Source organism: Poromitra crassiceps, assembly GCF_964638095.1.
Source record: "Poromitra crassiceps genome assembly, chromosome: 8".
Taxonomy (NCBI): Eukaryota; Metazoa; Chordata; class Actinopteri; order Beryciformes; family Melamphaidae; genus Poromitra; species Poromitra crassiceps.
In genome coordinates this window covers 6,606,783-6,621,837 of record NC_139629.1, presented here as the reverse complement: position 1 = coordinate 6,621,837, position 15,055 = coordinate 6,606,783, and the positions used below count along the sequence as shown (strand labels likewise).

At 47.5% G+C, this 15,055-nt stretch overlaps 1 protein-coding gene across 1 annotated transcript in view; it reads right to left on the bottom strand.

Moving 5' to 3' along the window:
* Positions 1-15,055, bottom strand: part of pdia5 (protein disulfide isomerase family A, member 5) — an 82,781-nt gene that overhangs the window by 3,756 nt on the left and 63,970 nt on the right. Inside the window, exon 15 of the mRNA XM_083641488.1 lies at positions 7,471-7,541. Within this exon, the coding sequence (XP_083497614.1) occupies positions 7,471-7,541 (71 nt within the window). The remainder of the gene's footprint in view (positions 1-7,470; positions 7,542-15,055) is intronic.

Genomic DNA, 15,055 nt, shown 5'->3' with positions numbered 1-15,055 from the left:
CCGGCCAGCTTCTCTCTCCGGCTTACAGAAAAAATGACTGATCCATTCCTCTCGGGCTAAAGCATGTGGAGGGGGTGGTGGAAAAAAACACACACAACAATAACAATCAGTCCTACATAAAAACAACAAAGGAGATTTATGTCGTGAGGCTGTTGCATCGATTAGTGACAAGCGGCACCAATGAGGCGTAAATGCTGCCTCGCTGATACATGGCTCACTCAGCATGTCCTTTTGGACAGCTCAAATGTCACCTGCTGCTCTCTAGGTGCTGAGCGCCGCACACTGAAACTGCTGCTGAGCACCGCACACTGAACCTGCTGCTCTCTAGGTGCTGAGCACCACACACTGAACCTGCTGCTCTCTAGGTGCTGAGCACTGCACACTGAACCTGCTGCTCTCTAGGTGCTGAGCACTGCACACTGAACCTGCTGCTCTCTAGGTGCTGAGCACTGCACACTGAACCTGCTGCTCTCTAGGTGCTGAGCACTGCACACTGAACCTGCTGCTCTCTAGGTGCTGAGCACTGCACACTGAACCTGCTGCTCTCTAGGTGCTGAGCACTGCACACTGAACCTGCTGCTCTCTAGGTGCTGAGCACCGCACACTGAAACTGCTGCTGAGCACCGCACACTGAACCTGCTGCTCTCTAGGTGCTGAGCACCGCACACTGAACCTGCTGCTCTCTAGGTGCTGAGCACTGCACACTGAACCTGCTGCTCTCTAGGTGCTGAGCACTGCACACTGAACCTGCTGCTCTCTAGGTGCTGAGCACTGCACACTGAACCTGCTGCTCTCTAGGTGCTGAGCACTGCACACTGAACCTGCTGCTCTCTAGGTGAAGGAGCACTGCACACTGAACCTGCTGCTCTCTAGGTGAAGGAGCGCTGCACACTGAACCTGCTGCTCTCTCTAGGTGAAGCTGCACACTGAACCTGCTGCTCTCTAGGTGCTGAGCACCGCACACTGAACCTGCTGCTCTCTAGGTGAAGGAGCACTGCACACTGAACCTGCTGCTCTCTCTAGGTGAAGCTGCACACTGAACCTGCTGCTCTCTAGGTGCTGAGCACCGCACACTGAACCTGCTGTTCTCTAGGTGCTGAGCACTGCACACTGAACCTGCTGCTCTCTAGGTGAAGGAACACCGCACACTGAACCTGCTGCTCTCTCTAGGTGAAGGAGCGCCGCACACTGAACCCGCTGCTCTCTAGGTGAAGGAGCACTGCACACTGAACCTGCTGCTCTCTCTAGGTGAAGGAGCGCTGCACACTGAACCTGCTGCTCTCTAGGTGAAGGAGCACTGCACACCGAACCTGCTGCTCTCTAGGTGAAGGAGCACCGCACACTGAACCTGCTGCTCTCTAGGTGAAGGAGCACTGCACACTGAACCTGCTGCTCTCTAGGTGAAGGAGCGCTGCACACTGAACCTGCTGCTCTCTAGGTGAAGGAGCACCGCACACTGAACCTGCTGCTCTCTAGGTGAAGGAGCACTGCACACTGAACCCGCTGCTCTCTAGGTGAAGGAGCACTGCACACTGAACCCGCTGCTCTCTAGGTGAAGGAGCGCTGCACACTGAACCTGCTGCTCTCTAGGTGAAGGAACACCGCACACTGAACCTGCTGCTCTCTCTAGGTGAAGGAGCACTGCACACTGAACCTGCTGCTCTCTAGGTGAAGGAGCACTGCACACTGAACCTGCTGCTCTCTAGGTGAAGGAGCGCTGCACACTGAACCTGCTGCTCTCTCTAGGTGAAGGAGCACTGCACACTGAACCTGCTGCTCTCTAGGTGAAGGAGCACTGCACACTGAACCTGCTGCTCTCTAGGTGAAGGAGCGCTGCACACTGAACCTGCTGCTCTCTCTTGGTGAAGGAGCGCTGCACACTGAACCTGCTGCTCTCTAGGTGAAGGAGCACTGCACACTGAACCTGCTGCTCTCTAGGTGAAGGAGCGCTGCACACTGAACCTGCTGCTCTCTCTTGGTGAAGGAGCACCGCACACTGAACCTGCTGCTCTCTCTAGGTGAAGGAGCACCGCACACTGAACCTGCTGCTCTCTAGGTGAAGGAGCACCGCACACTGAACCTGCTGCTCTACACGAGGGCTCGAACCTGTGACCCCTGTGTGCTGCACTACCTGGAAACAAGCAAAACACACGAGACACTCTGAACAATCATCTCTGTGCATCCTACCATGAAGCAACAAGCAAGCTGCGTGTCCTCATGATGAAATACAGCACACACGCCGCTTTACGTTTGATTCCTTAAGAAAAGACGTGCACTTCCATGTTGAGCATCTGCATAAGTGCTGACGACACACTGGGAGATGAATGGCTTGTTGTTAAGTGTCGGCGTCGGCGTCGGCACGCCGGGGCATCTAGCAACACACAGGCTTCTGACAGGGAGTGAATACAGCCTTCTGCAGATCAGAGGGGAAGCTACAGCCTACAAAAGAGAAGAGTCCTATTCCACAGTCTGCTAATGGTGTTCTAAAGTAGGCCTCAGTGTGCTCCCAATGCCAAGACGACTTCACACACCCTGCTGCCAGCGCTGTATATTCAGCAGTACTTAAGTTTCCACCTCAAGAAAAAGCAAACTAGTCAACAGAAATTTAGCTGACAAGACTGCCTAAACACTTCCCATTCTTTATGGACCTGGCACCCTATGGCAGTGCCCCCAGTCAAATAGCATTCTAAATATGAATTCCCCCGTTTCTTTTGGACTCTTTCTGACTCATGGAAACAGTGTTTGGACAAAGTTTGAGAGACAGCGAGTACTTTCATCAGCGATGACCCGGGACCATGCTGTAACTACCCCCGCATCCCACTGCTCATCCCTGGGTGTAATCCATCAAGAGTGGCTGGAAATTGACAGCAGAAAATGAAGTTGTAGAGGATTGTTTTTCAAAGGTCTGCAGCCAATTCCGCTATTGATCCATCTTCAAGTGACGGAGGACCTCACAGCATCTCATTGATCCAATAGTCAGATTTGAGAGGAGAGCTGCACATTACTGCTTGGCTCAGCCCCAATCTGGGCTACGGGACCGTTTCACATTGAAGTGCAGACAGAGCTGTACTCGTACTGTGCTGAATACTGAGGATGAGCTATGCTCCCCATTGTCCTTCACAACAAACTTCCTGGTCATTATAGTTCATCCGTGGATATATATTATTATTCAGGACAGCGGGACAAAGTGCAACTCAGGTCGGTGGAGTTCAGCTGACTCCATTAAACACACAGCTAGCTGCAGTAATAGGGAGGCACTTTCCTTGCCGTGAAGATAAACCAGCAATATATCTGAAAGCAAGAATTAGCTTGCTATTATTAGGCGAGAATCCCTCAGAGAAGAACTTCCTGATACAATACAGTGTTCTCATTATAGTAACAAGCTCTTTGAAATGAGCACTTCGAGTCAATGCTCACCTTCAGTTGCTATTTAGTTGAATGGGGCAAAAGAGAAACACAGCTCACAACAAACTGTGCACAGCGGCCTGCTGTAACACAGCACAGAACCTGGAGTTTTTAATTGGGGCGCCTTCAAAGCTTGTTCTCTTGTGTTTGTCTTTGGTAAACGAGGCGAGGCCAGCTAATAGACTGTGATCCAGAGATCCACACTAGATTGGCACAATGCACTGGGGGCTAGGCTTTAGAAATACAGAGGATGGACCAGGAACCGCATGCTCTACTCTCAAATTCAGTCCTGTTCAAACACCACCTGTGTCACTGGAGGAAGGATGAGAGGAAAGATCAAGAGGGCAGGTTGGAGAGATCTTAAACTTCGATATTTATCTAACCTGGAGTTGATGGTCGCCTGGTTCATCAGCTAGTGGAGGTTTCATTATGAGCAGACCCTTTCCATCACCAAAGAAAACGTATCTGACTGATATGAGTCGAGGTCAAAGTTATATTGTGGAACCCATCAATTTACTGATGATGATGTCTTGGTCCAGTCCAGTGTTTTCTCTAAAGACTAATGTCTGTACTCCCAGAGCAGCAGCCTAGTGTGAGCTGGGGCTGGAGTCAATGAAGATGCTTCTTTGTGTCCAACTCCACTGTAGACTCACCACTAATACCTATCTATATCCACTGTAGACTCACCACTAAGACTTATCCAAACCCACTGTAGACTCACCACTAAGACCTATCTACTGTATATCCACTGTAGACTCACCACTAAGACTTATCTATAGCCACTGTAGACTCACCACTAAGATTTATCCAAACCCACTGTAGACTCACCACTAAGACTTATCTATATCCACTGTAGACTCACCACTAAGACTTATCTATATCCACTGTAGACTCACCACTAAGACTTATCTATATCCACTGTAGACTCACCACTAAGACTTATCTATATCCACTGTAGACTCACCACTAAGACTTATCCAAACCCACTGTAGACTCACCACTAAGACTTATCTATATCCACTGTAGACTCACCACTAAGACTTATCTATATCCACTGTAGACTCACCACTAAGACTTATCTATATCCACTGTAGACTCACCACTAAGACTTATCCAAACCCACTGTAGACTCACCACTAAGACTTATCTATATCCACTGTAGACTCACCACTAAGACTTATCTATATCCACTGTAGACTCACCACTAAGACTTATCTATAACCACTGTAGACTCACCACTAAGACTTATCTATATCCACTGTAGACTCACCACTAAGACTTATCTATATCCACTGTAGACTCACCACTAAGACTTATCTATAACCACTGTAGACTCACCACTAAGACTTATCTATATCCACTGTAGACTCACCACTAAGACTTATCTATATCCACTGTAGACTCACCACTAAGACTTATCCATATCCACTGTAGACTCACCAGTAAGACTTATCTATATCCACTGTAGACTCACCACTAAGACTTATCCAAACCCACTGTAGACTCACCAATAAGACTTATCCAAACCCACTCACTCACCACTAACACTTATCCAAGGCACGGGGAGCAGACCTACACATACTCTTCAGCTCTCCTGCTGCAGTGCAAATCCTATCAGGAAAAGTTCCCTCGCAAATATCAATAACAAAGTTTTCAGCACACGTCACTATTTCACACCATCTGAGACTGATTTTGAAAAATACCAAACCATTGAGAGCGCCGCATTGCCTGTAAGCCATTGGAGCAAATGTGTGTGGTTGATATTAAGATACCATGCGTCTTCGTGATAAAAACACAACAATTGGACGTCTTTTTTTTTTTTATTGTTTGAGATTATAAATGTTAGCGCAGAGTTTCGCCAGACACGCGCCCAGATCCTTTCAGCATGTGTGCGTGCGTACGTGCGTTCGTGCGTGCGTGTGTGTGCGCACGCGTGTGTGTGTGTGTGTGTGTGCGTGAGTGTGTGTGTGCGTGTGCGTGAGTCACACAGTGAAGGGAGGGTCCGGTCCGGAGGTTTGGAAATACTGATTCCAGTCAGAGGGTTTTAACGGGGAAAGAGGAGGAGTGGGAGTGAGAGTCCTGAGGGGGAGGAATGGGATGGAGTCAAGATGATGGAAGAGGGATGAGTGTGTTGTTGTGAATCTATGAACCTACAATAACCCCAAAAGACCTCAGTGTGCAGGAGATATGACCACATTATGTGGGTTTAAGATAAGCGGTGAAATCCCTTAACTGACACGTGTGCAGGACAACTAGGAAGGAGGTTACCACTGCTGCTTCAAAACCTAATCGCACACATTTTGAGTTAGCAAGATTTGGCTACAATCAAACCGCAGGCCCTCGTGCTCATATCAGAGTTGCTGCATATATCAGATTTCTATATCAGACGACTGTTCATATCTATTCTAGGATGTAACCCATATCTGATACAGTAACAATATGAAGTGACAGCGATGATGTAACCCGTATCTGATACAGTAACAATATGAAGTGACAGCGATGATGTAACCCGTATCTGATACAGTAACAATATGAAGTGACAGCGATGATGTAACCCGTATCTGATAATGATAAGAAATGACAGCGATGTTGAAATCGTGCGCAGAGTGATAATAACAAATGATGTCACGTGGCTTCTGCTGCTTGTTTGGAACACATTTGGGTTCTGGTATGTGCCTTTGAGTTTTAACTGCTGTCTCAGCAAACAAACAAACAAACAAACAATAAATAAATAAATAAATACATTAATAAATTAATAACAAGTTGGCTGTTGTGCTTTTCCCCGCCTTGTCGTCTGCTCCTCCATGCCAACGCTGTTCAGCCAAGCTGCCGTGCCGCCAAAATGATGACAGTTGTGAATGAATTACGATTTTACATATTTGTCATGGCGATGCTGACAAAAATCACATGTAGGTCACATGCCTCGGGATCTGATTTTGTGCCACATATTACCAATGTGGTCCAGATTGGAATTTTAAAGCCCCCATGAAATGCCATCTGTACTTCCTTAATTTGTGGCATCTCCTGTTGAAACAGGAAGGGACATAACAGTGAGGGTTCATTCCAAAGTCTAAACCAATGGAATATGAGTCAGGGAGAGGAAGGCCATTTTATTTGATGGGAGGAGTAAGGAGGGGTGCGATTGTTCACAAATCTGATGGTTTTATTGGTTAGATTTATATTTATGACTACTTTTGCAGCATGAAGTCACCTTGAAAGATACTCTGTTTTCCAGAAGTGAAAATAATGAGAGTCCATTTAAAATATATGAATCTGTACTTTTGCTGCTTTTTCTTCTCTTCTTCATTTGAGCATTCCTTACTGTCATTTTTCTTTTTAAGAAAATTCGAAAATGTACACCCACATGCTCATTGTTATGTTTTCAATCAAAAATATTTTGGGGAGAGAGAGAAAAAAAAATAGATTTCTGGTTAGAAAAACATCAGCTCTGGGGCGCCTGGGTAGTGTAGAGGTGAAAGCACTCAATCAATCAATCAATCAATCAATCAACTTTAATTCATGTCCCAGAAGGGCACTTTGGTTTACATCAGGCAGTAGTGGTTTTAAAAGATACACTCAGAACATTATTACTAGTTTGAAAGTAATAAAGGCACACTTCAGTATGAAGTGTGCCTAACACCGCCTAACACCGCGGAGACCCGGGTTCAGTTCCCGGCAGCGGTACTTCCGGCTTGGTCAGACGTTCCTACAGACACAATTGGCCGTGTCTGCGGGTGGGAAGTCGGTGGGGTATGAGTCCTGGTGGCAGCACTGATGCCTCCTCTGGTTGGGGGGGGGAGGGGAAATGAAGAATGTGGGGGAATAGCGACTGCACATGTATCGGAGGAAGCATGTGCTAGTCTACGGCTCTCCCGAGATCGGCAGAGGAGGTGCAGCAATGACTGGGACAGGGAATTGGCCAAGTACAATTGAGCAGAAAAATGGGAGAAAAATCTGAAAAAAACTTGATAAAAAAATTAAAATAAAAACCCCCATCAGATGTGAATGACATGCTAGGGAGTGTGGGTACTAGGTGTGCAGTACGTGTGTACGAGGAACACTTACCTTGCGGTCCTCTCTGAAGAGGTCTGCAGCGGTGGTGAAGTGGGGGACGGCGTTTTTACAGTGAGGACACCCTGGAGACAGACACAGACAGGAAAGAGACGGACACAGACAGGAAGAGACAGACAGGAAAGAGACAGACACAGACATGAAGCGACAGACACAGACAGGAAATTATTTAGTTTCCGACTCATGACACATTACGGCGCGACCTCTCTACTGCAGCTTCACGTCCCGCACGGCGTCTCACAGACATGTAAACATGGTACTACGAGCGCGCGCGAGCATTCACAGATACAGACACAATTACTACCATTCGTCATTTACTCGCTCTATCTCCGACACACATGTGCAGGCCGGGGACATCAAACCTGCACAGGGCATTTTCCTTCTAGGATTAGGCCACATTAGGGATGGCTCACTTGGCTTTTATGAGTAGCGCTAAATCTCTTTATTGGCATCATAAACAAAAGCTGCCTGGCTCTCTCTCTCTCCTCCAGCAGACATCCATACGTGTGGCACTGCAGATGCATTTAGCACGAGGTGACTGCTACCGCATCCACACATGGTTTACACACAGTTGTAGTTTCACTCTAGTAGGAGGCAGGAGGCAACGACTATGATCGATGTATTTAAAGTGTTAATTATTTAAGTGCTAATTCATCACAGCTGTGTTTTTGTTTGTTTCCCCCGGCAACATCTTTGGCGCTCGCTCAGCGCTGGGGGTGTTTCGGCGCTGCACTTCCAAAAGATCGCCTGTCAATCAAACGGAGTCCAGCACTGCCACGTCTTTTTCCTTCTAGTTTCCGTTGATGAAGAAGTTTGAGTTTCTGTACTGTAGGTGGCGCTATTTTCTTTGGCTGTGCAACCATGTTGCTGGTGCCGGAAATAATAGAGATACGCTGTATATTGATGATGCTTTCTCTACTGTATATTGAATATAGAAAAGCATCAGTAGAGAGAGAGGGACGGTGCTTAAACTATTTATAGTGGATTCACTGTTATTTCCAAATAAGTTCCATATTGTGATGATGATGATGATGATGATGATGATGAAGCTCTGCATGGACTGAAACGTTAGTTAATAAAAGAACTGTGAACATTGCAAGAGCAGTACGTGTAGGCGGGATTTTGTTTTCGCTGCCGGAAACCAAAAATGGGAAAATGCCAAGAAAATGGCAAAAGATAGCCTCCCTGTGTGCCAGGCAGGAACAGCAAATGGAAAAGCTCTCATGAACTGAACTGGATATTGGTTGAATCACTATTAGAGCCCCAATGATATATCGGTTGGCTGCTATTATCGACAGGTACTGGCCTACCAGATATATCGGTCGATATTGTTATTTTATTTTTTGAGTTACCGGGGACGGTTGCTTCCGCTAAGTTCATTAATTTCTGATAATGGACACCTCGTCGTGCATTAACCCGCTTATACCATGGTCACTTGCCAAAGAAACAAAACAAGACCATTCATTTATATTTTCATGCATTTTGCAATAGAAATCTAGTTTTCATAACCTTGAATATGAGTTGAGAACCGGCGAGACAAAATAGTCCCCTCGGCTGCTCAAGATTAGGCTATCATTGGATAAAATGGCCGCTTAGTGCCTGCTGCACCTGGCACAATTCTAGAGTCAAGCTAACTAATAATTTGGCCAATTGTAGCCTATGTAACAACGTACAAAATAAAACGGCAATGTCTAAGAATGCAACGCCATGTAACTGGCTCGTTTAAACTCACATTCCACGGAATTACGTTTACGTTTGCGGGTCTTATAGACGTAAATGGCGCATGCCACGCTTGGAGTAGACTGAAAACTATCTGAAGCTTTCTATGTTGGAGTCCAGGTATGTTTTACAAGGACGTCTCTCAGTGTGTTGCTGTTAACTGCCCATTTCGTTGTTTTCTTTTTGTTGTTGATCTCATCTTTTTCCTCTTCCACTTGATTTGTATCAGTGATAGAGGCAGCGCGCGCTCTTGCAAAGCGCCTTGCTGCTGCTTTCCGCAAAGTTGTAAACAGAGCTGGTTTGACAGTTGACAGCTGAGAGCCGGCTTCTGTCAGCTGACAACAGCAGCAGATCCCCCGAAAACGACAGATTTCTAACTAGCTGAAACACAGGGGTAATCTTACTTTGACTGACTAAGTTTTTTTCTAAACTTATAAAAGTGGCATATTAACCCTTAACGGTGGTATAGAGCTCAAACAGCTCTGTCATGATCCTGGCGCACTGATATGAACGGTGAACAGACCATTTAGCTAAGTGTACATTATCACTGTACATTATCACAAATTAATGGACATCTTGCAGCCAATCAGAATCGATTATTCACCCAGACCATAGTATAAGGATTAAACTTCCCCATTATATAATTTAAAAGAAGTTAGCAGAGTTACGGAAGAATGACTGTTTTGATCATAGTTTCACTGTTACTGTATCTGATGGAATGGTCAATGGACTGCCTTTATATAGCACTTTTATATAAAGTGCTTTACAATGTGCCTACATTTACCCATTCACACACCAAAGGCGGCCAGCTGCCACGCGGGGTGCTGGCACAGCAGGGGTTCAGTGTCTTGCCCAAGGACACTTCGACATGGGCCGGGGATCGAACCAGCGACCTTCTAATTAGTGGACGACCCCCTCTACCTCCTGAGCCACAGCCGCCTATAACACAGATAGTCATGGAATTCTGGACAAAATCATATCTAACAGTAAAATATTGTCCGATATGGGTCCAAGAGACAAATGGAGGTCTGTGGCCCTAATGTGTACTAACTAACTATAACTACTAACTATTGGGGATGTCACAAAATATCTTCCCACGATATATCGCGATATCAAAACGTGACAATATGTATCGTTGAGATGAAATCTCATATCGCGAGAAAAATAAGCTGAACATGGTGGCACTGATCTGCATCTGATTGCATGCTCGCTCTCCTTTTCATTGCTTTGTTTGAACAGACGAGGGACGTTACAGACATGGAGGATGAAAATTGTCAAATTACTCAAATTAACGTGGGGGATGCCCCCTCAACTTACAAATCGATCGCAAAAAAATATTGTTAAAATATCGTATCGTTATCGTGAACCCAATATCGTGTATCGTATCGTATCGTGACACCCCTACTAACTATAGTTGATATGCAAATGGTTGAGAACGACTACAGTACAGCAACTCACAGACGGCACAACCTGTACTTCACTTATTGGGCATAAAACTGTGCAGCCGCCTATTTGCCTTCCCTTTTAGAAGCGCCTCACTAAGCCAGCAGTCGCCATCATGACTCGAAAAACCATCTCACGCTGAAGCAGCCTTTCAACTGGCGGCATTAAATGTCCTTATATCAATCATTCAATGAGAAGGGGAAAAAATACATGAAATAACATAAGAGGGGCATTTGTGAAGTGTTTGTGAAGAGAAGAGGAGAACCCAGCGGGTCGTGTGTAATTGCTCAGGGGTCGTCTAAGTGCCGAGGAACAGCGGGTAACTGAACAAAGTGCGCGTGTAGCAAGATTGTGCGCTTAAGTGCAAGAATATTTCAGCTTTGACATCGCACACATCTCCCGCCCTCCAATCTGCTTAAAGCGGCTAAGAGGCTGGCTGGTCCGCTGTCGATAATGAGAGCTGCCGCTCTCATCTCACTCCTCACCAGCAGGAGGCCTGCTCAGACGCACGCACTTCCCTTTACCCATAATTACTGACCGGGCGAGAGAGAGAGAGAGAGGCAGGGAGAGAGAGTCAGGCAGAGACAGAGAGAGAGAGGCAGGGAGAGAGAGAGAGAGAGAGAGAGAGTCAGAGAGAGAGAGGCAGGGAGAGAGAGAGAGAGTCAGGCAGAGACAGAGAGAGAGGCAGAGAGAGAGAGAGGCAGAGAGAGAGAGGCAGAGAGAGAGAGAGGCAGGCAGAGACAGAGAGAGAGAGGCAGGGAGAGAGAGAGAGTCAGAGTGAGAGAGGCAGGCAGAGACAGTGAAAAGAGACAAATAGAGGGTAAGCTTTCAGCTTTCAATCAGGTAGCTGCAGCAAGATTCAAGATTCACTTTAATGGCCACAGTCAGTAATTAGATTACAAACTACTTTAATAGCCACAGTAAGTAATTAGATTACAAACGATGAATTTGACAGCAGCCTCGACCTCCGGACAACCGGAGAGCTGAGTGGGTCACCGTTAACCACAGGGCTGGGTTACTGAAATAAGTAGTATCGCAACTTCTCCAGGCAAACCATACCTGCTGCATTCAATCCTTTTCTATTTGTATGGTTTTGTTCGCAGCCAATCCCCGCAAGCGTTCTTCGATTGAATGCGACGTGTGATTGGCCCACTACCGCAGCAGCTACAACCTGTCGGTGGTGATGTCGAGCGCGGTGCTACGTGATGGAGCTGGCAGTTCAGCGTGCCGAGATGCCACTAATATGTTCAAATTCACACGATGGCTATCGAATGAAGTAAAAACAAAACAAAAAACTTATGGAATTAGGTACTCTATCGGTATCAGTATCACTTCATTGCTACTGGTGTCATCATCTTTGAAACGATACCTCGCCCCAGTTAACCATGTGCAACTAGCTTGAATTGGAGAAATAAACCAAGCAATAAAAATGTAGCTTGAGTAGCATTCAATGCACAGATTCATTACATTCGTAACAGATGGCTGCAAATGGGTATTTAGTTGTCAGTGCATTCATTTAATATGTACGTAAATAACAAATTAACCCAGCAATTCCTGGGGATAATGAAGAGAGAAGAGAGTTTCAGTTCTGTAACCGTGAGGCTAAGATTTCTAACCCACGCCACCATAACTCTTTTTTGTTTTGTTTTGTTTTGAAGAAGAGTTGAGTGTGAATATCTGAAGCTTCTCCAGCCTGTATGTATTAGCGACCAGAGCAAATCCTCTAGGCTCGTGCTCCTCCACAGATCAGACAGACAGTGAGTGGGGTGGGGTGCTCCTCCACAGATCAGACAGACAGACAGTGGGGTGGGGTGCTCCCGCACAGATCAGACAGACAGTGAGTGGGGTGCTCCTCCACAGATCAGACAGACAGTGAGTGGGGTGGGGTGCTCCCCCACAGATCAGACAGTGAGGGGGGTGGGGTGCTCCCCCACAGATCAGACAGACAGTGAGTGGGGTGGGGTGCTCCTCCACAGATCAGACAGACAGTGAGTGGGGTGGGGTGCTCCTCCACAGATCAGACAGACAGTGAGTGGGGTGGGGTGCTCCTCCACAGATCAGACAGACAGTGAGTGGGGTGGGGTGCTCCCCCACAGATCAGATCAGACAGTGAGTGGGGTGGGGTGCTCCTCCACAGATCAGACAGACAGTGAGTGGGGTGGGGTGCTCCTCCACAGATCAGACAGACAGTGAGTGGGGTGGGGTGCTCCCCCACAGATCAGATCAGACAGTGAGTGGGGTGGGGTGCTCCTCCACAGATCAGACAGACAGTGAGTGGGGTGGGGTGCTCCCCCACAGATCAGATCAGACAGTGAGTGGGGTGGGGTGCTCCTCCACAGATCAGACAGACAGTGAGTGGGGTGGGGTGCTCCTCCACAGATCAGACAGACAGTGAGTGGGGTGGGGTGCTCCCCCACAGATCAGATCAGACAGTGAGTGGGGTGGGGTGCTCCTCCACAGATCAGACAGACAGTGAGTGGGGTGGGGTGCTCCTCCACAGATCAGACAGACAGTGAGTGGGGTGGGGTGCTCCTCCACAGATCAGACAGACAGTGAGTGGGGTGGGGTGCTCCCCCACAGATCAGATCAGACAGTGAGTGGGGTGGGGTGCTCCTCCACAGATCAGACAGACAGTGAGTGGGGTGGGGTGCTCCTCCACAGATCAGACAGACAGTGAGTGGGGTGGGGTGCTCCCCCACAGATCAGATCAGACAGTGAGTGGGGTGGGGTGCTCCTCCACAGATCAGACAGACAGTGAGTGGGGTGGGGTGCTCCTCCACAGATCAGACAGACAGTGAGTGGGGTGGGGTGCTCCCCCACAGATCAGACAGACAGTGAGTGGGGTGGGGTGCTCCTCCACAGATCAGACAGACAGTGAGTAGGGTGGGGTTGGGGGTGGCAGAGAGAGAACCAGCTTGTTACTGCCTGCTTTGCATCTGGAGCACCAAAAGGGCCGTCGCAGGCCGGACTGTGACCGCTACGCTCCGTCTGGCTTTGAAGGCTCCAACAGACACAAAGAGAAACTAGAGAGCATCACACCACACGCGAGGCCGCCACTTAAAGTCCCTGGAAACCAGAAATAATTTTGTATTATTTAGCATTTTGAGTTCATCACATCACAGGAACCTATGTTAATAAGCCACCAGCCAAATTTGAACGATGATGAACGTCGCAAAGTATATAAATTTAGGTTTGACAGTCATGGCAAAAGTCATGAGAATCAATTAGATTTTAGAGTGTATTTTCTCCCGCGGACTGTGTGGGCGTGTCCCGTCTGCAGCAGAGGAGACCTGCTGGAGGAGACCTCTCTCCGTTAACAGAGAGAGAGAAGGAGAGAGAGAGAGAAGGAAAGAGAGATAGAGTGTGTGTTCGCACGTTGCTCGACGCATAGCACAGACAGAGAGGGTTTACAGAGAGGAAGAGATCTCTGCGCTGCGAGTGCACAGCGCTACTGTGTGTCAGTGTGTGTGTGCGCGCGTGCGTGCATGCGTGTGTGTGATTCGATTAAATCTTATGACGTGATAAGATCATGCATTTTAGCACCGCGCGCACCGCTCTCTTCAATGAGGAAATGGAAATCCAGACCTTGTAGAAAAGTGGCGATTTTAAGGCTTTGGGTTGAAAGTAATGGCTCATACTTTCTGAGCCACACAATTACTCACATAAGACCCTAAATAACATAGTTAGAACGTTTTTGTGGATTTTGGTTTCCAGGGACTTTAAAACAAATGTGGGCCAGGGCCGGGGGGTGTGGGGGCAATGTGGGGGGCTGGCCCCCTTGCTTGGGTCACACCCATTTTCAAACTCGGCCTTCATTTTGATGTCAACTACTAAACACCTGTAATGCAGTCCTGACTCCTGACTGCATCTTGCACGTTTATCGCGGTGACAAAATCTGTATAAACATCTGGCAAAGTAGTCAAACCTGCTTCTGTGGTCGCTCCCGCTACAATAGGTGAATCCAGTACCACATGTTGTCATGACGACACACACACACACACACACACACACACCCACACACACACCCACCCACCCACCCACCCACCCACCCACACACCCACACACACACACACCCACACACACACCCACCCACACACACACACACACACACACACACACACACACACACACACACCCACCCACACCCACACACACACAAGGTTAAAACAATACAAGCCACATGCTGTCGCGTCTGGTGAAGACCGGGATGGAGGGAGGGAGTGTGTGGGTATGTGTGTGTATATATATATACTGTATACGCGATTACGTAAGTACGCAACTCTGTGTTTCTCCTATGTGTGTATTTTGAGTGAGAAATCGGATCTACAGTTTCGCAACGGGTGTTTTTTTTTATATAACTTGCACAATTCTATTCTGGGTAATTTGACTCATTCCCCTGCCTCCCCATGGCTTAGGT